Source organism: Mastacembelus armatus, chromosome 16 (assembly GCF_900324485.2).
Source record: "Mastacembelus armatus chromosome 16, fMasArm1.2, whole genome shotgun sequence".
NCBI classification, from domain to species: domain Eukaryota; kingdom Metazoa; phylum Chordata; class Actinopteri; order Synbranchiformes; family Mastacembelidae; genus Mastacembelus; species Mastacembelus armatus.
Window position 1 is genome coordinate 13,984,023 of NC_046648.1, and position 24,475 is coordinate 14,008,497.

General features: G+C 41.3%; 1 protein-coding gene across 1 annotated transcript in view; it reads right to left on the reverse strand.

The window, feature by feature from the left end:
- The window catches only part of znf804b (zinc finger protein 804B), a 53,417-nt gene extending 45,669 nt beyond the window's left edge, over window positions 1-7,748 (reverse strand). The window contains 2 exon segments of the mRNA XM_026317826.1: window positions 6,847-7,144; window positions 7,314-7,748. Of these exon segments, the coding sequence (XP_026173611.1) occupies window positions 6,847-6,999 (153 nt within the window). The 5' untranslated portion in view covers window positions 7,000-7,144; window positions 7,314-7,748.
- Window positions 7,749-24,475: the final 16,727 nt, after the last annotated feature.

Below are 24,475 nucleotides of genomic sequence, written 5' to 3' on the forward strand. Positions count from 1 at the left end.
ATCTTCTTAGAGATGAACGATCATAAAAAAACAAGCACAGTCAAGCAGAAGCACAGAGACACCTATACATGGTAGAGATGAATGTGCTCCTGCATTTTGTGCCTCCCTCTTTTTCTCCATCATTCCTGAGGGCGTGCTGTACTGTTGTTCAGAGACTGGCAGGTTATATCACCTCAAACAATGGCTTCATTTACAAGTAACACAATGCAGCACAAACAAACAGAAAGGAAACTTGCTGGGTAAAGGAAACAGAAACAGGGATGGAAGAAAAAAAATCAAAGGACGCAAAGAATGAGTTTGGTAAAGTCAGAAAATACTCAGGCAACATAGTAAAGTCAGCATATTTCCTCTGGGGAACCATCCTGGTTATCAAGTAGAGGTTATTATGCTATGAAGCACTAATGGATTCATTAGCTAAATGAAATGTCAATAAAGACTTGTGAGATTGTTAAAATCGATGCCAACTGTCTCTCGCTCCCCTTCTTCCTTCGCTTTGTCTTCATCCTATCTGTCCCAATTATCCACCTTTCTCCCCAACACACACTCAGGCACACACTCTCTCTGTGATGTCGGACATTAGCAGTGATCAGTGGGAGCACTTTGCAGTGGTCAGCAGGAATGGTCCAGTCATACAGGACTTTAGTATTCAGCAACACTCACCTGCTCACTCTCAAACTGCTCCGCTTGGGCCTTATGGCTGAGCTGCTGTGTGTATGTGTGGTTGTGTGCATTAACATCAGACTTTATGAACGTGTGTGACTGGAGTACTGAGGGGGTGGGGGCTTGATTCTGAACAGCTTTTCTGGTGACATGAAACACAACAACTCTAGAGCTGCTTTTAAGTGTGTATTGCAAACACCTTTTGATCTTAGACTCAAAATTTAACTAGCCTCTTTCTTTCTGACATTTGTTGAACTTCATAAATGTCAAGATGCTATTACTGGTTTGATCATCCCCTAGGAGTTCTTTGATATCAGGTCTGTATCAGGTCACTTATTATTATGATCATCGAGAGTGTGCCAAGATTGCTGGGTGTCATATTTACACCCATAAGCAAACTGGCATTCCAAATGGCAAGCCAGTTGGCTCATCTCACCTCTGTCCCCTCATGATGGCTTTATATTTGTAGCTAAACACTTGACTCACTCGGAACATGGCCGTCTTTTTGTGCAGCAAAATAGTTGTTTCAAGATTCAAGAATTGTTCAGGGCATATGCTTAAATGCCACCTCATTTGCAAAAATGCTGTTCAGCTCCCTGCGGCACATTTGCACTCACTTTGACACTGTGCTGTATAACCAGTGATTCATCTGTTTTCTGCAACAGAAGTGAAATATACATCAAAGTGGTCATACTGGATGAGCAGCTAAGTATGAACACACACACACACACACACACACACAAATAAAGCTGCAACCTTCTCCAGAGGGAGGATTTTTAAAAGCAATAGGGGAGACAGAGGTAAAGGGACTGGAGGATGTTTGGCCAAGCGACAAGAAAAGATAAAGTGTGAATCAGTCTAATTGAGGGATACATTAGGGCTGTATCTGTCCTCTTTGCTCACACCTTTCTGTTACTATGTCTCTTCTCCTGTCCTCCCTCCACACTGACCAAGACAAAAAAAATCAAAACTTTGAAATATTAATGAGGGCTTGAGGAATGACTCACCAATTATGATAATATGCATACAGGAACCAAAATTTAGACAGACCTATCACAATGACTAATTAGTGATAGTAATGAGCAAAATTTGAATCTAGACATACCGTATCACTCCACAGTACAGCTAATAGAGAAGTGTGAAGAAACATGAGAGGCATTGTGAAGAAGAAGGGGCTGTGTGCTGCTCTTCACCACTCCGTGTTTTCTTATCAAGTGAAGACACAAGTTACCCCTGACAAATCCCAGTTGCAAAATCCTTTGTACTCCACTGATCTAAGCTAAGTCAAAGAGCAGACAGCTGTAGTGCTGGCTGGCATAGCATCATTCTCTACAGTAAGGTGGACAGGAGCAAAAGATGCTGCTCAGCATGTCTAACAATCAGAGGAGGTGTGTTAAGCTCACTTGCGCCTGACTGAGGTTTCACCTCACATAAGAGGTCACTTCTGAACTACTTGACCACAAGTGCAGTCTGTTTGTCATGCTGACAGGCCCATAAATTGGTCCATGTCTGAACTGGATAAATGGATAAATCTGAAAGCACATCTTTTTTTGACCTTCCAAACCCACTCAGCCAGCATTTTCCAACAATGAAAACTTTCCACATGTAGCCTTATCTGCGTTACACTGGACATTGCCTTGGAGGTCCATGGTGTCCCTCCTACCATGAATGAAACCAATTACAGTTAAGCCTGCAGCTTGGACAGAGTAATATGTATTTCATTAAACATAAATCTCTATTTTTTGTTGGCCTCTGTCCACATGGAGGTCAGCTAAAGTGGCGTAAGGCCTTGTTGGTTGATGATAGTTCAAAGGCGGCAGCGGGGCTTTAAAGACTTCCAGTTTTCAATGTCACATATAATTTGGTGGTTCAGTTTGACAATTCAGCTAGTTGATCAAAATTTATTTATTTTTTTTAGAAACACATTAATGAAAATTAACAGTGGCTGAATTACATTTAGTTGTTTCATCTTAAAGCCCCCAGTGTTGTGCATGGTGGCTCACTGTCACACTTTCATGACTTATTCATTGTTAGCAACAACTATGCTTTTTCTACTATGGCAAGTCTGAAAACTAGAGTGGATGGTTATTGTTTTGTTATTTGTTACTGGAGGTATATTAGCATTGTTTATGCAGTATTAAGTCTTCTACAAGTGCTTTAGTGCACTACCTAAAAAGGAACAGCTTTTCAATGTGCTGTATAAGACAAATACAGCCAAGCCAAGAATTTGCTGATACAACACCAGAGAGTTGGCACTAATACTTATTAAAATACCGTTTTTTTAAAATCATGTTTCAAACCTTCTTTTTCATTTAATAAAATATGCAAAATTACCCACTCGCTATAAAAAAAATTGCCCAAATAAAATATGCATAACTGAATGTTTCCTTATTTAAATCCGTAAAAATGTGTTCAAAAATAGGTAAATATGCACAAATGTTTAACCAAGCATACATATAGTATTAGGGTTACAACTTACAATTATTTTCAGCATTGATTATTGTATCTAATATTTTTTTGATAAATTGATTTTCTCTCTAATTCTTTTTATAAGGTCTTTTTTCCGTTCATCATTGCTAAGAAAATACATTTGCCACCAGCAAATGTTTGCTTCAAAAGGCACTTGAATGATTAATGGATTATCAAAGTAGGTGCCAGTTCGCTTTCTATTAAAAATTTCAGCAATCAATTTATAATTTCAGCTCTACGTTTATTACCAGTGTACACCTTTCAATATTCAACATTACAGATTTTGGTCTGCGCTCAAAAAGTGTCATGTTCAGTACTCACCCCAGCTGATATTATAATGTACACCTGGCAAAAATGGGAAAGATGTGTTGTATTCTAATGGATTACCCATCTCGAACAAGTGTCAAGTATCTTCAAATTAATTATGGTGACATGATAAATTACCACAAATTAGCAACTGCCTTAAAAGTAGGGAAATGTATTCATCATCAACATCATCATCATCATTTGTCTGAAAAAATATAGTTGATGTGCATTCAGATTAGACCTCCTGTGAGAAATTAGCTTGTTTTTGAGACAAGATCCAATTTGAAAGTGCAATAAAAGTGAGCATTTGATGCTTCTTCACAGAGATGAATGGGCTCTGAGACAGATGATTCAAGTGGTCAATTTCAATATATATATATATATATATATATACAGTGGGTACGGAAAGTATTCAGACCCCTTTAAATTTTTCACTCTTTGTGTCATTGCAGCCATTTGCCAAAATCAAAAAAGTTCATTTTATTTCTCATTAATGTACACTCAGCACCCCATCTTGACAGAAAAAAACAGAAATGTAGAAATTTTTGCAAATTTATTAAAAAAGAAAAACTGAAATATCACATGGTCATAAGTATTCAGACCCTGTGCTCAGTATTGAGTAGAAGCACCCTTTTGAGCTAGTACAGCCATGAGTCGTCTTGGGGATGATGCAACAAGTTTTTCACACCTGGATTTGGGGATCCTCTGCCATTGTTCCTTGCAGATCCTCTCCAGTTCTGTCAGGTTGGATGGTGAACGTTGGTGGACAGCCATTTTCAGGTCTCTCCAGAAATGCTCAATTGGGTTTAGGTCAGGGCTCTGGCTGGGCCAGTCAAGAACGGTCACAGAGTTGTTCCGAAGCCACTCCTTTGTTATTTTAGCTGTGTGCTTAGGGTCATTGTCCTGTTGAAAGGTGAACCTTCGGCCCAGTCTGAGGTCCTGAGCACTCTGGAAGAGGTTTTCTTCCAGGATATCGCTGTACTTGGCCACATTCATCTTTCCTTCAGTTGCAACCAGTCGTCCTGTCCCTGCAGCTGAAAAACACCCCCACAACATGATGCTCCCACCACCATGTTTCACTGTAAGGATTGTATTGGACAGGTGATGAGCAGTGCCTGGTTTTCTCCACACATAGCGCTTAGGACTAATGCCAAAAAGTTCAATCTTGGTCTCATCAGACCAGAGAATCTTATTTCTCATAGTCTGGGAGTCCTTCATGTGGTTTTTGGCAAACTCTATGCAGGCTTTCATGTGTCTTGCACTGAGGAAAGGCTTCCGTCAGGCCACTCTGCCATAAAGCCCCGACTGGTGGAGGCTGCAGTGATAGTTGACTTTGTGGAACTTTCTCCCATCTCCCTATTGCATCTCTGGAGCTCAGCCACAGTGATCTTTGGGTTCTTCTTTACCTCTCTCACCAAGGCTCTTCTCCCACGATTGCTCAGTTTGGCTGGACGGCCAGGTCTAGGAAGAGTTCTGGTCGTCCCAAACTTTTTCCATTTGAGGATTATGGAGGCCACTGTGCTCTTAGGAACCTTGAGTGCTGCAGAAATTCTTTTGTAACCTTGGCCAGATCCGTGCCTTGCCACAATTCTGTCTCTGAGCTCCTTGGGCAGTTCCTTTGACCTCATGATTCTCATTTACTCTGACATGCACTGTGAGCTGTAAGGTCTTATATAGACAGGTGTGTGCTTTTCCTAATCAAGTCCAATCAGTTTAATTAAACACAGCTGGACTCCAATGAAGGAGCAGAACCATCTCAAGGAGGATCAGAAGAAATGGACAGCATGTGAGTTAAATGAGTGTCACTGCAAAGGGTCTGAATACTTATGACCATGTGATATTTCAGTTTTTCTTTTTTAATAAATTTGCAAAAATTTCTACATTTCTGTTTTTTTCTCTCAAGATGGGGTGCTGAGTGTACATTAATGAGAAATAAAATGAACTTTTTTGATTTTTGGCAAATGGCTGCAATGACACAAAGAGTGAAAAATTTAATGGGGTCTGAATACTTTCCGTACCCACTGTATATATATATATATATATATATATATTTTAAGTGTATGAGATATATATATATTTATATATATACTATAAAGTGTGTACAGTAATTAGCTCAGTCTTTTAACCTGTCTTGGTATAATTTGTGTTTGTATGAATGTATTTAAGAGTGTGTGTGCAAGTTTCCAAGTATATTTTGCTTCCCAGCCAGTTTCATTGTGTCTGCTTAATGCTGTTCGTTCATTCCTATCACATAGTGAGTTCGGGCCAAACATGACAGACTGGTAATGACTTGAGCATGAACACACACATACACACACACGCTCCCAGAGACACACTTGTACACACATACCAGCTGCTCCCATCCTCCTTTCTCATCAAACATGTCATCAGCTCCGCCACTTTGTCTCGTCTCACATTAAGAGCTCATGAATAATGTGTGATTACTTGAGACCCTCCAAGCAGCTCCTGAATCTACAACACATACTTGCACTTGCACTCGCACACACACACACACACACATATACACACACACACACACATCCTAATTCACAGTCTAAAATACCGTATACATATTGACATGTACTGGCATTTTCTCTGCTGCTGTCTCTGCCTTGTTTCTCTCTCTTTTTGTCACTGTCTCTGAAAGTGTCCAAACACACACTCACACACACATACACATAAAACCACACAGCAAGCAACTGGACACAGACTGAGAGCCAGTTTGCAACAAAATGCCAGTTAGGTGGCTCAACAGAACCATGGCTAGTAGAAAAAGGTCAGGGAGTTACTGTATTAGGCTGAGCAGGTCATACACACACTGACACACACCTAACAAATTCTCCCCAGGTAATTAGTTCTATTTTCGGCTGGGCAACTCATCTCATGCAAGTGCTAATGTAATTTGATTTCTTTAATAATCCTAGCCATGAGAGGGAGAGAGAGAGAGAGAGAGACAGAGAAAGAGAAAAAGACATGAAGGAACAATGGCTTCATGGTTGGATACCCAGTTTCTCCTGTGTTTGAAAAAATCACATCTGCTGTCCTCTAACAAAAATATTCCTGCTCAAAAATAGTCCACCCTTTGCAAAAATAAATGATAATGTCACTGAGTCTGGGCTTTTGTTTTCTTAGCTATCCTGCACACAGTTTACAAACATGCAAAAGGACTTTTGTCTACTACTGCAGGCTTGGTCTACTTCACTACACACCCTACCATAATAATGCTGAATTTCTAACTCTGACATTAGCATGGACTAACCCCAGGAAAAAGTAAAGAAAATTATTTTACCTGACTTAAGGCAACTCTTCTACAGACTCAAGGAGTCAAAGAAAAACATAACTCTCTCTCCTTCTGTCTCTCTTTCACACACACACACACACACACACACACACACACACACGTTTTCCTACCGGTGAATCACTGGTGGCAGTTGGAGAGAGCGGTCCTCTGAAGACCCCCTTGACGCGCCGAAAGTTTCCATTGCTCAGGTGTGTGGAGCTGATAACCAGGTAGTAACACGCGCTGCAAGCCATCCCGGGGCCCTCACGGGGTTTGGGGCCCATGAAGTGGGTTCCTTCGAGTTGGGTCTTGGGTGTCGTCGTGTGGCCCCGTGGACGCGAAAGTCGGATTGCGCACGAATGTTGTGCAGGTGAGAGCGCGCTGCGATAGAGGACGTCTCAGCCCTGTACTCTGTCAGGAAGTCTCTGGCTGCATATGAAAAGGGAACTACGATGAGAATGGCTCTGTGGAATAAGACTACAGAGCTGGGTACATGTGAGCGTGTGTGAGAGAGAGAACTACAAAGAGGCATATGAAAAAAATACAAAGACAGAAGCAGAATGAGAGATACAGCGAGAGACAGAGATGTTATACTGACCGAGATCTGCCTCTGGAGTCTGCGTTTGGCATGCTGTCTTCCGTCGGGCTTAAATAAATGAATGAGCGCCTGTGGAGTGACAGAGGGCGAGAGGACTCCATCCAGTCTCTGTTTCATACATACAAACACACACTCTCTCTCGCTCACTCTTCCGCTCCCTCTCTTTCTCGCTCTTTCTTTCTTTTCCCAGTCGTCTGGTCCAGCGTGTGAAGTGTGTGTAGCCTCAGCCAAGCAGCAGCAGAACCCCAGGTGGGGCTCTTGGTATAGAAAAGGGAAGCAGACCCTCTCGCAGATGTGCCTCCGCTTCACGCAAGTCGAAGAAGAAAGAAAGGGAAAACATTTGAACCTCTTCTTCCTCTTCACTCTCTATCGATCAGGACAGGGTTTCAAATCACCCGTCTTCGTTATGAAATTCCGCGGTGCGAGGTGGGAGAGACAGTAAATCCATCCTGGGCAGTTATTATCTGGCTCCAGTTCAGGCAGGCTAAAGTGGTTCAGATTCTTTCTGAAGAAAGAAACACACACACACACGCACACCCGTTTCTCTCTGTCTCAGTCACCTTACATGATGTGTGTGTGTGATGCGCGCGCGCGCACCTCTCTTCTCGGGGGCTGCACCGTCTGCTGTACCCTATAATATGCAGCCCGTGTCCGTGTGTGTCTGGGATAGGGAGATCACTCCTGTCCACGCTGTGCTTGAATAACTCCGAATTGAAGTGTAATCCCCACCCCCAGCCTCAACACCCTCTCTCCTACTTGTACTACTTATATTACTTAATTATATTATATACTTATATTCCTACTTGTATTTGTTATCCGAGAAATCGGATAAACTTTATTCGCCAGGTGCAGCCTTTGCCTTGAGGATGACTGAAAAACGTCCACAGATGACCCAAAGACATATACCTCTTCATCTCTCTCCCACGCGTCCTCTTGTCCATCGTCAGCTGCAGCTGGAGCCTCGGCAGTGTATGGCGCTGTTCACCAGCGCGGTACTGAAACCGCGAGAAACTCCCATGCATATTCAGAGCAGGATTAGGGGTTATTGATGCGCTCAGAGTCAGCCCTGAACGCTACAGACATTTTTGGGATTTAGAGGTAAACACAGAGTAGAAGGACACAAAAGGACAAATCACAGCGTGGGATGATGTTTGGTCTCTTTTTGCGCTTTTTAACTTGATGTAAGCAGCCACAAAAAATATCCTTCAGCTTAGTGTAACTTTAATTTTGTTTTCAAGTTGAAGCCTTATTTAGGGCGGGACATCTGTCACTTGTTGATGTCATGATGAAATCAATATTAAAAGAAATATTTTCACATGTATATTTTATACATGTGTATAAAATATGTATGTATGTATAAAATATGTATATGTATGTATATTTTAAATTCAGCTTTAAGATCTTTAAGTGTGTGTTGCCTCCAGTGGCTAAATCAAAGTAGCAGAAAAGCAAGGTGCTGCTCTTGTTTTGATAGCTAGAAAAAAACCTTAAAATATTTGTTTTGTTGCATCTTTTATTCAACAGATACCTAAAGGACACCTTGCAAAAGGTTTTTTTAGGCAAGTAAACCTTTGAACACAAATGACTGATACTCTGTACTTCTGCAGCTTTTGCAAATATATTATTCACAGAAAGCTCCTAGTCAGTATCCAACTGTTGCTCCTCTTCAGTCTACTCATGCTTTCATTCTACAGCATTTTCCTACACTTTACCAGGTTTCTGTCCAGTCCTCAAGGCCAGGTTCCTGACGCTTCTCAAACAACTACAGCCATTTGTAGCTTGCCTGCATCACAACATGAACTAGCCCCAGAGCTATGTTATTCAAAGCAATGTTGCATTTCGGTTTTGATCTGTTATGACTGAGAGAGTGTGTGATAGTGCTGTTATCTGCATGCCCTTCTACATGAGAACTTTGTTCCTCTTGACTCTGCAGCTCCTTGGTAAACACACAAAGAGCGAAGCAAGAATCTTTCTCTATATAACATTGTTATTAATGGACTTATGTACTCCTCCTCTGTAACACTAATAGCACATGCATATATTATTTGAGAAATATGTCTGTATGGACATCTTTGTTTAAACACCTACACACATCCATCCATCCGTCCATTATCTTTACCTGCTTATTCCTTGTTATGGTCACATTGATCTGCTGGAGCCTCCCAGTTCTTTATGGGTGAAAGGCACACATGTACACACTGGACAGGTCACCAATCCATCACAGGGCCACACACACACACACACACACACACACACACACATATATATATATACCAAAATCTCCCTAAAATGTTGAGACTTCTGTGGTCTTGGGTGTTGTGTGTGTGTTGTGTCTATGTTGGCTGTGTTGATCATACATTTTTGCATCTTTTTTGTCTGTATACTCCTCTTATTGGAATATAACAGGTTTTGATTTTTCTGAATGATCCTTTGTCAGTTAATCTTAACACTGAAGGTCAACAGTGTGTGTTTAAATTTGTGTGCAAGTGTGTGACTACACTGTACTAATGCTGATCTGTAACTGCAGTCAGAATTATCAGCTTTCTAGTTCTCTGCTGCTCTACAGTCTAACATCACCTTGCCGCTGTAATTTCCTCCTGCAGCTACTGGCCCCAGACTTCACAATAAAGTTGTCTGGGTGAAGAGTACACTCACGTCCACTTTCCAGCGCTTACACATACATATATGAACAGGTGCATGTGTCCTGTGTCAATGATGGAAAAAACACCCCCTGGGGACACACAACCCTCACACAACAAAAGGAAACCAATTTCATGCAGGAAATTACCTCTATGCTATCTTCCAGCAAAAGCTTTAGTTAATGTCTCATACACTTAAGCACTGCTAGGTAATGTATTCTTTATGTCCTGGAGTGCCACTGAGAGCGAAGCAGCAGTAATGAGTGTACCCTGAGCAATCAGGTAATGCAGGAGACAATTGTATAAACATTTAAGATTTCTCAAACACTTAAGATTTCTCAATAGTGATTGAAAAAAATACCTTCTTTATATTTGTTAATAATGTTCTAAAAATGTCAGGGATCAGAAAGCACACAGCATGGAGGTGTGTGATGCAGTGTGATTCAGTACTTTCAGGTTGCACTAGGTGTATGTGCAGAAAGAGAGGGAGGGAAGTATTTGCACTGATCATCTGCAAGAGGAAAACCACTGTGTATATTTTAACTCTCTAATTCCCCGAAGTACCTCCCCTCTCCCTCGCTCTCTCTGCTCCTGGTGCACTCATTACTGTTGGAAATGATGCAGTAATACTGAGAGGAGGAAGGTGGGTGGGTGGGAGAGTCAGAGCTAGAGACAGATGAGGAGACAGACAGAAAGAAATAGAGAGAAGGACAAGGCAAAATCTTCGTGGTATCTGTTTTCCCCAGTTGCTGCCTCTGGCTCTTTTTTCCCCTCTCTTCTCTCCTTGTAAACCGTTGAAATATTACATTTAGGTTTTGGGCACATATTGTCATCTTTTATGTGCAGTGGATGAGATTGCTTCTGAATGTATTATGATCCAGAACTGGGTAAGTTTGTGTGTATGAAAATAAGTGTTTGAATGTGTGTGGTGTGTCTGTGTGTGGGACACACATGTTGTATGTATGTTGCCTCCACTACCACACCATGGTATCACTGTGAACATACTATGCAAAGATTTTGTATAAGTGAGGAGGCAGATAAATATTCTTACAAAAAGAATTCTTTATCGCTCACACAAACAACAGCAGAGTTCCACAGAGAGGGGGATTTCTTTCATCAGATAAATATTGCACAGCTCAAGGTAAATTGGGGCTGTTTTCCAAACAGCTTTCAATTCATGAACACTCTAGCTCTGGATGTGTTTGTGTACGTGTGTGCACATTTAAATAGGTGGGCAATGAAATTACAATCTACATGTGCATTTTTCCATGTGTGCTGGTGAACAGTGTGATTTACTGCTCAGTGTGTTTCTTTGTGTGTGGGGGAACAGTATATGTGGAAATTTGAGTGTGTTTGTGTGCTTAGCCCCTGTTTGTTTCTGTGTGTATATATATATATATATATATATATATATATGCCCCTGTGAGAATATAAAAATACCACGAACAGTTGTGTCTGCATATGGGTAAAACCATGCACACATTGGTCTTGCACTGCAGATTGATAGGAATGAAATATTCTGTAATCTAAATGTAAATGGAAGTGAAATTTACCGGTGGGTTCTATGTAATTACCAGTGGTACAATTTATTAGAGTTGTGTTTGTGTAAGGTGGAAGGAGAGTGTGAAAGAGAATATGAGAGATGGAGAGAGGGATGAAGGGAAAAATAAAGAGAACAGATGAGAGAGTCTGGAAGGGCTATCAGAATGACAAAGTAAGAGAAAGAATGATTTATATTTAGTTATGGTTTCATGGTTGAGTAGTGTAGGTACAGGCTCCCTGCAAAGGGAGGGAATGGGAAATAAGAAAGCCAATCAAACCTGTAGAGAAGGGTCCATTGAAATAGAGCCCAGAAGAATAGGAGTGGAACAGCCTTAGCTCTGAATATAACTCTGTTCAGCATAAGCAGAGAGGAATGGAGGATAAAACATGGGAAGAATGCCAGAGTTGAGCCTGTCAGAACTGACAACCTGGTTTTGGATGTAGACTTGATCTCCTGGGCGTTGGTCAATTAGTCACTCTCTGGTAATGTGTGCTGATATGTCTTTGATATATGGACAGTGCATGAGTTGTGCTCTATCCTGATGTGAACCTTGTTGGCCCTGTAGTTAAACTGAAATGGTGTCAGGAAGATGTATGGAGAAAGATATAGCTCATTAAGGTGCGCTGTTGTGCACATGTAAACACTTTTGCAACACTCACTCATATGTATACAAAATTGTGTGTTTGCAAGATATATTTCTTATTTTAGTGTTATTTTAGATGTATTTCTTATATGTGTTTGGATCATATTTGCATGAATTTGCTCAAAATCCCTAGGCCTGTGGGGTAGAGATTCAAGATTTTGTTTTAATGCAGTTCAACAGCAATTCATTTTACATATTTCAAAATCCTCTCTCCACCTCTTCCTCTTCCTTCATTTGCCCCTCTCACCTCTGCAGCCCTCTCCCCTCCTTTGGCTGCTCCCTGGAAGCTAATCAGCATTCATTCTGTTGTATATGAAAGTAATGGACCTTAGAGTACAGGGAGTACCTTGTGCAGCAATGTGCTTGGACACGTGTCCATCAGTTAACTGGAATGAACCTAGGTTTTTCTGCTATTTATGTTTGTAAGCAGCTCCATGGATTTGATGAACTCATAACTGTCTCCATCAACCTCACACTTATTTGGTATATGAACCTTTATTCAAAATGCTTTTCATTGGCTCAAAAGATCCCACTGTGCCTGGTTGCCAGAGAGCATATGAATATGTTTCTCTTGTTTGTGACAATAGAAAGTTGTTTGGAAAGGCAGTTTATTTAGTGGAATATCAGTGGTGCTGTGTAAATAATAGATAAGGTCTGTTGATGGGATCTTTGCTTTGTCCCAGAGGACAATAGGAAACACACTGTGCTCAGCCAATTTTAGTCAAACATGGGAGCACACTCAAGAGTTCTCTCATCTGGAGTTTTTGTACTTAAAAGGAATGACAGTTAAGATTAAATATGGTGTTAGATAGAGCAGAGGCCCAATAATCATGGAGGAGGTGGAGGAGGAGAAGAAGAGGGAGAGGAGAAGACATAGAGAGGAGAAGAGCTATCATAGTGACCCAAGCTGCTTCAGAGAAGCCCTTATCTGGCGTGGCTTGGTGCCCCTCTGCTCTTGGCTGACAGCCACGCTGAGCAGCGCCTAGCAGGGTCAGAGGAAGTGAGGTCATGTGAATCATGGAAGCAGTTAAACATCCACTTGGCAGCAAATGGCAAATTCACTACTGAAGGTCAGGCATACATCACCTTACAAAGAGAGATAGGTGTGCAGTGGGGGCAGAAAAAGATAGAGAGCAATGGGGACAAGGGGAGACGGGGTAGGACAAAGATAAACATCTTCCATCTTTCACTCTATTATTCTGGGAGAGAAGTGCAGGTGATGCAGAGATTAGGATATAGGGACCTTCTTTGCTCACAGTAACATATAGCCCAACAAGGGAGCTTTATAGTGTTGTTCTTATGTTTGAAAGCAGAGATGCCATGCAGATAAACTGCAGCTGCTCCTCAATTCATTTGGTACTCTCTTCCATCCAAATGCACACAAACACAAACACCTTATAAGCTCATCAAAAAACGTTGCTTTTTCCAGGGAGTTAAACACAGGAGAGTATCTGTGGCCCAGCCCTGTTGTGTGTCATCCTATGATGAGAGCTTTTCTGGAGCCAGAGGACCAGTATAGTGACCCATCTCTGTCTGCTTTAATCTAATCAGCCTCTTCAACTTCCAAATAGGATGCTCTTCAGGGACTGTCACTGCTTTTATCAGTTGTGTGGCTGTTTACTCATCGTAGGTCAGGAAGCTGCCTCGTTTCCGCGAAAGAAACCAAAGCTAAATCACAGCACATTACAACAGGCACATTGTGATTAATGTGCTGGGTTATCCCTTTTGTGCTTATCCCATGCACAATTGTGTGCATGTGCATGTGCATGTGTTTTAATGTACTTGGCTGGGTCTATTAGCTAGACTTTAATCTAATCTGGTAGCAAGGCCTGCCATGGTGACCTGTAATGATTTACAGCTGACCTTAGTTCTCTAACTCAATACACTCTTTCCCACTCAGCTGTAGCATGTGAGTTTATATGTATGCCCAAGAGCAAGCTTGCTTATATGTCAATAAAAGTCTATTAACATACAGGCAGTGAGTATGTGCTTGTGTGTCACAGTGCCACCTTGACATTGGCTATTTGCCCCCCTCATCCCTAAACAGGCACACACAATTTTTCATGTAAAAACCACACATATACATCCCCAATCTTTTTCTCTCCATACCTGTCTCTGTCTTTCTCTTTGACCTTCAGTTTGAGTTTATGGGAGTAACCTCCAATCCAGGCCACACACACGCACACGCATGTGCATGCGCACACGCTCGCACACACACGTGCACGGACACACACACACACACACACACACACACACACAAACATGCACACACACATATACACACAGTGGTTATTGGATTCATAACTGGGAGACGCCTATCCTCCTGGTTGCTGTGCAAGATGAGAGGTGTTGAAATGAAATTCTCCCTCAGAAAAGCTGTGCTCTTACCTGGGATTTAGAAAAGCTCTAGTATGGCTCTCTCTCTCTCTCTCTCTGTCTGTCACAAACACACATGCATACATACACACGCCAAGGCTAGAGGAGGTTGTACACTGAAGGAGACAGAAAGAGAGTGAAAAATAAGCACACAAAGTCAGACAGACAGATAGGGATACAACAGACTATGCTAGGAATGGTAGCAGGATGACAGGAAAGGGAAGAGGGGCTATAAAGGTACTCAGAAAGACACAGTGAGAACTGAGATTCAGACAAAATTGATCTGTCTATCTCTAATGGCTGAAGAGAGGGGGGTGAGGTGACCAGGGGTGGTCAATGGATTTAAAGGAAGAAAGGGAGAGAACACAAAAACAGAGAACTTGATCTGTTCCCATGGTAGAGCTGATGTAGCTATGGTACATGGCATGTTTTAAAAGGAAAGTTTTCTGAAATATGATTATAAAATGCAGACAAACAATTCCTCACACCTAAAAAGCTAAATAGGCAGTTAAGGCTATCCAGAATGCCGCAAATGAACATTGATGAAAAAGAGTCATTTTTCTTAAGGCAACTTCCAATGCTGACAAAGCAATCTGAGCTTCATGCTTATTCAGCTATACTGGCACCATCATATTGTGTTATAATCATCAGTAGGTGGAGATTTTATCAGCACGTATCAATTTGGACTAACTCTCTAACTGTCACTGTTTTTTTATTTTTTCGATTAGATAAACGTTATAATTTGATAGATTATAATAAAAGATCATATAGAAAAACATCATCCTGAAACCAAAACATCTATTTCCTCCACCATTATGGTACAGCAAATATAGAAAGTGAACCTTGAATAACCTTTTCTCATCCTTTTATTTTTATTTTATACCAAAAGCATACATACATTATTTACGCAGGTTTTTACCAGTTTGTGATTTGACAGAACCCAAAACAAGCACCTTTTTCTATGGTTACATGCAAACAGTATTTGCCTAAAAAGAAACAGAAATACAAATTACAGTAGCCATAATTACAGTAGTACAATAAATATCTTTAGTCACTACACCACTGAGAAGTTTGCTTTGGTTATACCAAGACCACCATAACGCAGTGAACCTTTCAATTCTCAGTCTGAGGCAATTAAATGGGTCCCATGATTGCACTCATAAAATATCTTGTGTCTTTAACAAGTACTCTTTTTTGTGTTGTTAAGCACAGTCATTATGTCTGAAAATGATTTTTCAATTCAGTTGGATGAATCCTGTGAATGATTTCATAAGTCTTTATTTTAATGTCAGAGGAGGGAGAACAGAGATGATGTCTCAGTGGCCCTCTTGCTCTACCGTGCCATCACTCTATCTTTTAATTATCCACCACTCCTTTATGGCAAGCAGAGGGTTGGTAGCTATGGAAAGGCAGAGATAGCAGGGGCTTACATTCCCTCATCAACTGTCTGCTTGAAGTATATAATGATTAGATGATTGAGTCTCTCTTTCAGACATACATTAAACACATACTCTCTTTTTGCTCGTCTTAGTGATTTACAGACCTTCCATCTCTAACTGTGGTTTTAAAAAAGTCTTGTAAAGAGAGAAAAATGTGACTCGAAATATCACTTTCACTTTTTTGGCATGGGAGAATGTTTCAGCATATATGATAGAACCAGGGCAGCATGGTGGCTGAGTGGTTAGCACTGTTGCCTCATAGCAAGGTTCGCAACCCGGCCTTTCTGTGTGGAGTTTGCATGTTCTCCCCGTGCTTGCGTGGGTTTACTCTGGGTACTCCGGTTTCCTCCCACAGTCCAAAAACATGCATGTTAGGTTGATTGGTGAATCTAAATTGCCCGTAGGAGTGAGTGTGAGTGTGTGAGGTTGTCTGTCTTTGTGTGTCTCTATGTGGCCCTGTGATGGACTGGTGACCTGTCCAGGGTGTACTCCTGCCTTTCACCCGAGAGAGAGCTGGAATAGGCTCCAGCAGATCCCTGTGACCCTGGCTTTCAGGAAAAAGCGGGTATAGAAGATGGATGGATGGATGGATGGATGATAGAACCAGCAGAGGGACATATGAAGAATGGAGAATGCACCTTCAAAATACAACACAATACAACAACAGACAACTGAATCTCTGTTACAAGGATACACTGAAGAAAAGGATTATGAAATCTGTCACCATTCTATGAATCACTCTCAGTGGCTTGGTATTTACCTTGAACCATGAGCCAATGCTGCTTATTTACTGCCCCCGTAACAGAAAAAAATAAATAAATAAATAAAAAGAGACCTGTCTCGGAAAGGTGTGTTGAAGCGAACCATACCACTGTATTTTCATTACAAATCACAGCTAACCATTTTACCAACCATGATGTTGCACTTTAGAGATTTGGATTATTTATAAGATTTTTGCCACTTTCATTTTTGTGTAATATGAAATCAATAAGCAGGCACATACAACTTCCTTGAATTGTCTAGTCCATGTTGACATGAATTTTTATCGGTCACTTTCATTGTGGCTTGGTGTTGCAGTTTTGTGCAAAAAAAAGTCTGAAATGATACATGACACAGTGATAACTATAAATAATAGGGAATGGTGAATTGGTGTGTTTACATTGATACAGCTGTGGGGCAAATAGACGTGTGGAACCAGAGGTGGGGATGTTAATGGGGGCCTAGAGAACAGTTTGAACCCTGGTGCCAGATACCAGGTTAATTAGTTCCTAAGTTAAAAAAAAAGCAAGATTTATGGCATTTCTTACTAGTGAAATCTCTTCTAAATTGCAATTTATTAGCATAACATTTCACTTCCATGCACCCACTCAGGTTCTGTATTTCAAAAACTTATTACAATCTGTGATATTGTTTTTTTCAAATATGAAGAAGACATACATCATACATCAACATCAACATCACACTAGCAGGATCAGTTTTCATTATGAAATCTGGAGTCTAACTTGTGTCTCTCTTATTCTCATTGGGTCATCCATAAAACCTGACTAATATTTAAAGATCTGTTGTATCAAAGTCATCATATACCTCTGACACTGTGACTGCTGTTTTATATCCCTAAGGTACAGCTGATTTAATGTAATGTGCATTATTTCTGTCAGGTGTTCAAAAAGAGTGTTATTTTAGTGTTTAACTACTTTGCAATGACTAATTCATGTCTTATTCAGGTAGTGAGTAGAAACCACTGTATGTTTGGCATTTGGCCTTGCTCCAGCACACTGTGACAAGAAGCTTTTCAGAAACTCCACGAGGCATTCAGTCTATTGGTGTGTGAATATATGTGCTTGTGCATGGTTGAGCAAATGTGTGTTTGCATGCACGTGCTTGCCCATTTACTGTGAAAACTCTAATCTATAATTAATCATTGTCACCTGTCCCAGAATCTTGGCTTTTTGTATCGCAAACGTGAATACTTACTCTGCAATCTCTCTTTCTCCCATTCTCTCTCTCTCTCCCATGCTCTCTCTCTCTCTCTATTTCTTTCCCATGGGGAGTGTCTATTTTAAGAACCTGATGTTCTCTGACAGCTTTCACACATTTATCCATGACATTAATGTTGAGAGAGGCACACAGACACATACATATACATATGCACACACAGTTACATACACATTATAAGTGAAAGCAAGCACACCTACATAAAGGAACACGGAATCGCTCTAACATTAACATTTACAGACAGACCTCAGGACACTTTAGATGCACTTGAGTAAACTGGCCTCAGGATGGACACAATGAAATGCAACACAATGCGAAACAATCTTCCAAAAGGCACAGTGCATTACGATGCACAATACAAAACATTACTATACAATATGGCAGGATGCAGCACAATACATCTCTGCTCAATACGAAATATCGCCAGACATAACAATAGCATACACTGCATAATATGTATTGCCTCATCCTATTACTATTCCTATCCCTACATCCTATCCTATTACATCCTATTACATGTTACTAACCTTGTGCTCTCTCTCTTCCCTAGTTTGTGCTCTCTCCCTCTCTCTCTGTTCTCTCTGTACCTTCTGCAGGTGTCCCTGGTCCTGGAGCTGTATATCGCTGATGTGCAGTTACTGGTCCCACCAATCTGCAGTGTCTATTTGTTGTTTATTGTTGTTGTTCTTTTCTCTCTGCTCTATCCACTCACCCCAACCCGTCGAGGCAGATGGCCGCCCAAACTGATCCCGGTTCTGCTGGAGGTTTTTCTTCCGTTAAAGGGAGTTTTTCCTCTCCACTGTCGCCAAGTGCTCGAGACTGGTGATCTAAGAGTTCTGAGGTGAGTAGCTGAACATCCGGGTAAGCGAATCACTTTTGTCTTGCAGGCGTGTCTTGTTGTGTGTGTTGTGTGGTTCGTCTGCAGACTGGCGGCAGACTAGCTGTGGTTTGGCACACCTGGGAACCGGCTAGACTTTGAACGGTTCACTGGCTGCTGCATTCCGGTGCTGGTCGGGTACCTTTCTGTTTTGACCGGTGTTTGTTGCTATTTCCTGACTTAGCGCTCGTTGGCCTACCGGTTAGCTTAGCTAGCTAGTTAGCTTGCTAACATGGCCTCTCCCTCTCTCTCTCTTTCTTGCTCAGTGTGCCACATGTTTAGTTATTCCTCTGCCTCCTTTAGCGATAATGATACCTGTATTAAGTGTAAGGTTCTGTTAGCCTTGGAGGCGAGGATCACTGATTTGGAAGCGCGGCTCCGCACCTTCGAACAAAAGCCAGCTAGCCTAGCCCCGTTAGCTGGTGTGGAGCCACCGAGCTCAGGGTCTGTTAGCGGTCCAAGGGCAGCTCCGGAGCAGCCCGGAGAATTAGCCTGGGTGACGGTCCGAAGGAAACATACTCCTAAGCAGAAGCCTACGGCTCATCACCTGCCTGTTCATGTTTCTAATAGATTTTCCCCGCTCAGCGACACACCCGCTGAGAAACCGACTCTGATAATTGGCGATTCCATAGTCAGGAACGTGAAAATAGAGACACCAGCGACCATAGTCAAATGTATTCCTGGGGCCAGAGCGGGCGACATCGAGTCAAATCTGAAGCTGCTGGCTAAGGCTAATCGGAAATATGGGGAAATTGTTATTCACGTCGGCAGCAATGACACCCGATTACGCCAATCGGAGGTCACTAAAATTAATGTTGAGTCGGTGTGTAACTTTGCTAAATTAATGTCGGACTCCGTAGTTTTCTCTGGACCCCTCCCCAATCTGACCAGCGATGACATGTTTAGCCGCATGTCGTCGTTCCGTCGCTGGCTGTCTAGGTGGTGTCCAGCAAACGATGTGGGCTTCATAGACAATTGGGCCACTTTCTGGGGAAAACCCGGTCTGATAGCGAGAGATGGCATCCATCCCACTTTGAATGGTGCAGCTCTCATCTCTAGGAATTTGGCCGAGTTTCTTAGCCGACCTAAAGCCTGACAATCCAGTCTCTGCAGTTTCCTTAGAGCCGCCGCCCCCTTCAAACCACATAGAGACTGTGTCTGCCCCTCGAACATATAAATCAAACAAATCAGAAGTTAACAGAAGAGGAGTTATTCATAAAAACTTAATAAAAATTAAGACCACTCCTCTTATTGAACAGAAAAACAGAACTGTCAAATGTGGATTATTAAATATTAGGTCCCTTTCTTCTAAATCTCTGTTAGTAAATGATTTGATAACTGATCACCAAATTGACCTACTTTATCTTACTGAAACCTGGTTACAGCAGGATGAATATGTCAGTCTGAATGAATCAACCCCCCTCAGTCATAAAAATTATCATGTTCCTCGAAGCACAGGTCGAGGTGGAGGAGTAGCTGCAATCTTCCAGTCAAACTTATTATTAAACTTTCATCCTCAGAACAGTTATAACTCATTTGAGAGCCTCACTCTTAGTCTCTCACATACAAACTGGAAAACACAAAAACCAGTTCTACTTGTCATTTTGTACCGTCCACCTGTTCCTTACTCAGAGTTTTTAACTGAATTCCCTGACTTCCTGTCTGATTTAGTGCTTAGATCAGATAAAGTCATTATAGTGGGAGATTTTAACATTCATGTAGATGTTGAAAATAACAGCCTCAGCATTGCATTTAATTCTATATTAGATTCAATTGGTTTCATTCAAAACGTTAATAAACCCACCCACTGTTTTAATCACACCCTTGATCTTGTTCTGACCTATGGCATCGAAATTGAACATCTAATAATTTTCCCCCCAAATCCTGTTTTGTCAGATCATTCTTTAATAACTTTCGAATTTAAAATGATGGATCATGCAGCGTCTGGAAGAAAATTCCACTACAGCAGATGTTTATCCGACAACGCTGTTAATAAATTTAAGAAAATGATTCCATCTTTATTTGCATCTATGCCAAGTATAAACATAATGGAGGGCAGCTGCCTTAATCCTACTCCCTACCAAATTGATCATGTTGTTGACAGCGCTGTAACCTCACTGCGTGAAACGCTTGATTCTGTAGCCCCTCTGAAAAAGAAGTTAGTGATTCAGAGAAGACTAGCCCCATGGTATAATTTACATGTTCGTACCTTAAAGCAGGCATCACGAAGGCTGGAAAGGAAGTGGCGTTCCACAAACTTAGAGGAAATTTTTCTAGCCTGGAAAAACAGTCTATTAACATATAAAAAAGCTCTCCGTAAAGCCAGAACTGCATACTATTCATCACTAATAGAGGAAAATAAGAACAATCCCAGGTTTCTTTTCAGCACTGTAGCCAGGCTGACAAAAAGTCACAGCTCCGTTGAGCCCAGTGTTCCCTTAGCTCTCAGCAGTGATGAATTTATGAGTTTCTTTACAAATAAAATCACAACTATTAGAGATAAAATTCAGCAGATGCTTCCTATACCTGCAATAAATGAATCTTTTACTACAGTAGCTCTTGAATCATCTGTAGGACCTCAGTTATGTTTAGACTGCTTCTCTCCTATAGATCTCTCTGAATTTACATCAGTAGTTGCTTCATCGAAATCATCAACGTGTCTCTTGGACCCCATCCCGACTAGACTGCTTAAAGGCACCCTGCCATTAATGAACTCATCTTTATTGGACTTGGTAAATTTATCTCTAGTATCAGGCTACGTACCACAGGCCTTTAAGACTGCAGTAATCAAACCTTTACTCAAAAAGCCTAGTCTTGATCCAGGTGTCTTGGCTAATTATAGACCAATATCCAACCTGCCATTTATTTCTAAAATCCTAGAAAAAGCTGTTGCTAAGCAGCTATCAGACCACTTACACAGGAATGAACTATTTGAAGATTTCCAATCAGGATTTAGAGCACATCATAGTACAGAAACAGCACTGTTGAAAGTTACCAACGATCTTCTCTTAGCCTCAGATAATGGACTTGTTTCGATACTTGTCCTCCTAGACCTTAGTGCAGCATTCGACACCATTGACCACAACATCTTATTACAGAGACTGGAGCATGTGATTGGTATCAGAGGAAAAGCGTTAAAGTGGTTCCAATCCTATTTATCGGACAGATTCCAGTTTGTTCATGTCCATGATGAACCTTCCACACGAACAAAAGTTAGTTATGGAGTTCCACAAGGTTCTGTGCTAGGACCGATTCTGTTCACCCTGTACATGCTTCCTTTAGGATCTGTCATTAGGAAGCACTCTATTAATTACCACTGCTATGCGGATGACACTCAGTTATATCTATCTATTAAACCTGTTAACACAAACCAGTTAACCAGACTTCAAGCCTGTCTAACTGACATAAAGGCTTGGATGACCAGTAACTTTTTACTTTTAAACTCGGAGAAAACAGAAGTCATTATATTTGGGCCTAAAAATCTCAGAAATAACTTTTCTAAAATTATAGCTACTCTAGATGGCATAGCCCTGGCCTCCAGCACTACTGTAAAAAACCTTGGAGTTATTTTTGACCAGGACATGTCCTTTAACTCACACATAAAACAAATTTATAGAACTGCATTCTTTCATCTGCGCAACATTTCCAAAATTAGGAACATCCTGTCTCAAAATGATGCAGAAAAACTAGTCCATGCGTTTGTTTCCTCAAGGCTAGATTACTGTAACTCATTACTATCTGGATGTCCTAATATCTTAATAAAAAGCCTCCAATTAATCCAGAATGCCGCAGCCAGAGTCCTGACAGGAACTAGCAAGAGAGATCATATTTCTCCTATATTGGCTTCTCTTCATTGGCTCCCTGTAAAATATAGAATAGAATTTAAAATCCTTCTTCTCACATACAAATCCCTTCATAATCAAGCTCCTTCATACCTTAAAGACCTCATAGTACCATATTATCCCAATAGACCACTTCGCTCTCAGAGTGCAGGCCTACTTGTGGTTCCCAGAGTTCTCAAAAGCAGAATGGGAGGCAGAGCCTTTAGCTATCAAGCTCCTCTCCTGTGGAACCAGCTCTCAGCCTGTGTTCAGGAGGCAGACACTCTCTGTACTTTTAAGGCTAGACTTAAAACCTTCCTCTTTGACAAAGCATATAGTTAGGGCTGGCTTCAGGCAACCCTGAACCATCCCTTAGTTAGTTATGCTGCTATAGGCCTAGACTGCCCGAGGACCATTGGTGCACTGAGCTCCCCTACCCTACCCCCCCCCCCCCCCCCCTTCTCTCCCACCTCATGTATATTCCACCATTGAATGTTACTAACCTTGTGCTCTCTCTCTCCCCTAGTTTGTGCTCTCTCCCTCCCTCTCTCTCTCTCTCTCTCTGTACCTTCTGCAGGTGTCCCTGGTCCTGGAGCTGTTTATCGCTGATGTGCAGTTACTGGCCCCACCAACTTGCAGTGTCTATTTGTTGTTTATTGTTGCTGTTCTTTTCTCTCTGCTCTATCCACTCACCCCAACCGGTCGAGGCAGATGGCCGCCCAAACTGAGCCCGGTTCTGCTGGAGGTTTTTTTCTTCCGTTAAAGGGAGTTTTTTCCTCTCCACTGTCGCCAAGTGCTTGCTCATAAGGGAATTGTTGGGTTTTTAGTTTTAGTTTTTGTAAAGTGCCTTGAGATGATTTGTATTGTGATTTGGCGCTATACAAATAAAATTGAATTGAATTGCTTGCTCATAAGGGAATTGTTGGGTTTTTAGTTTTAGTTTTTGTAAAGTGCCTTGAGATGATTTGTATTGTGATTTGGCGCTATACAAATAAAATTGAATTGAATTGAATTGAATTCATCCATTTAGTACTGAGTGCAGTTAGACTGGCTCTGTTAGGGGTCTGCCAGCCATGATGATATAATATCATTTCATAGTTTGTCATAACTTGTCAAGTAAGATTATGGCCAGTTGCAGACATGACACGGAAAAGTGGAATCACATCCACAGGGTTTTGCAAAGTGGGTGTGTTTGTGTGTATGTACACAGTCCAACTGCTAGTTTTTATTCCTGTCACTAAGATAAAACACACAAAACAATTTGTGTAGTGACACACACAGCAAGACAGAAGAGTGCAAATGACACTTAAATGTCAATCTATAGCTCAGGAAGTCAGGGACTAATTACGCTGCTCTGCTGACACAAAGACGTTCCATTGGCTCTTTCATTGAATCTCCACGGATACCTGACAGGATACGTGAGCTGGACAAAGCCAGAGGGATTAGTGTTTTCAATGTCTCTCTCACTCTCTCTTACACATACACACACACACACATAAAGAAACACATGATCCACAAGACATATTCTTAATTAAATTATCCCTTTTGCACAAATGTATTAATTCATGCATGCCCAACCTGCAAAATTTGTTGCATTTAGGGGTGTATATCTTATTAACTGCTATATAGAGACCATAATACTGTGTATGAGCACCCTGTTTAGTACATGTTCATTTGACATTTTAAAGTTTGAGCTTTTCTTTAAGTGTTTTTTCTGTTAAACAAAAGCCAGGAACTGCCCTGTGCAAGATTAAAAACAGCTCTAGAAAAGTTAGAATTGTTCCCTTGAATTTAGGAATTAGAATTTGGCTTCAAGACAAGATTGATCA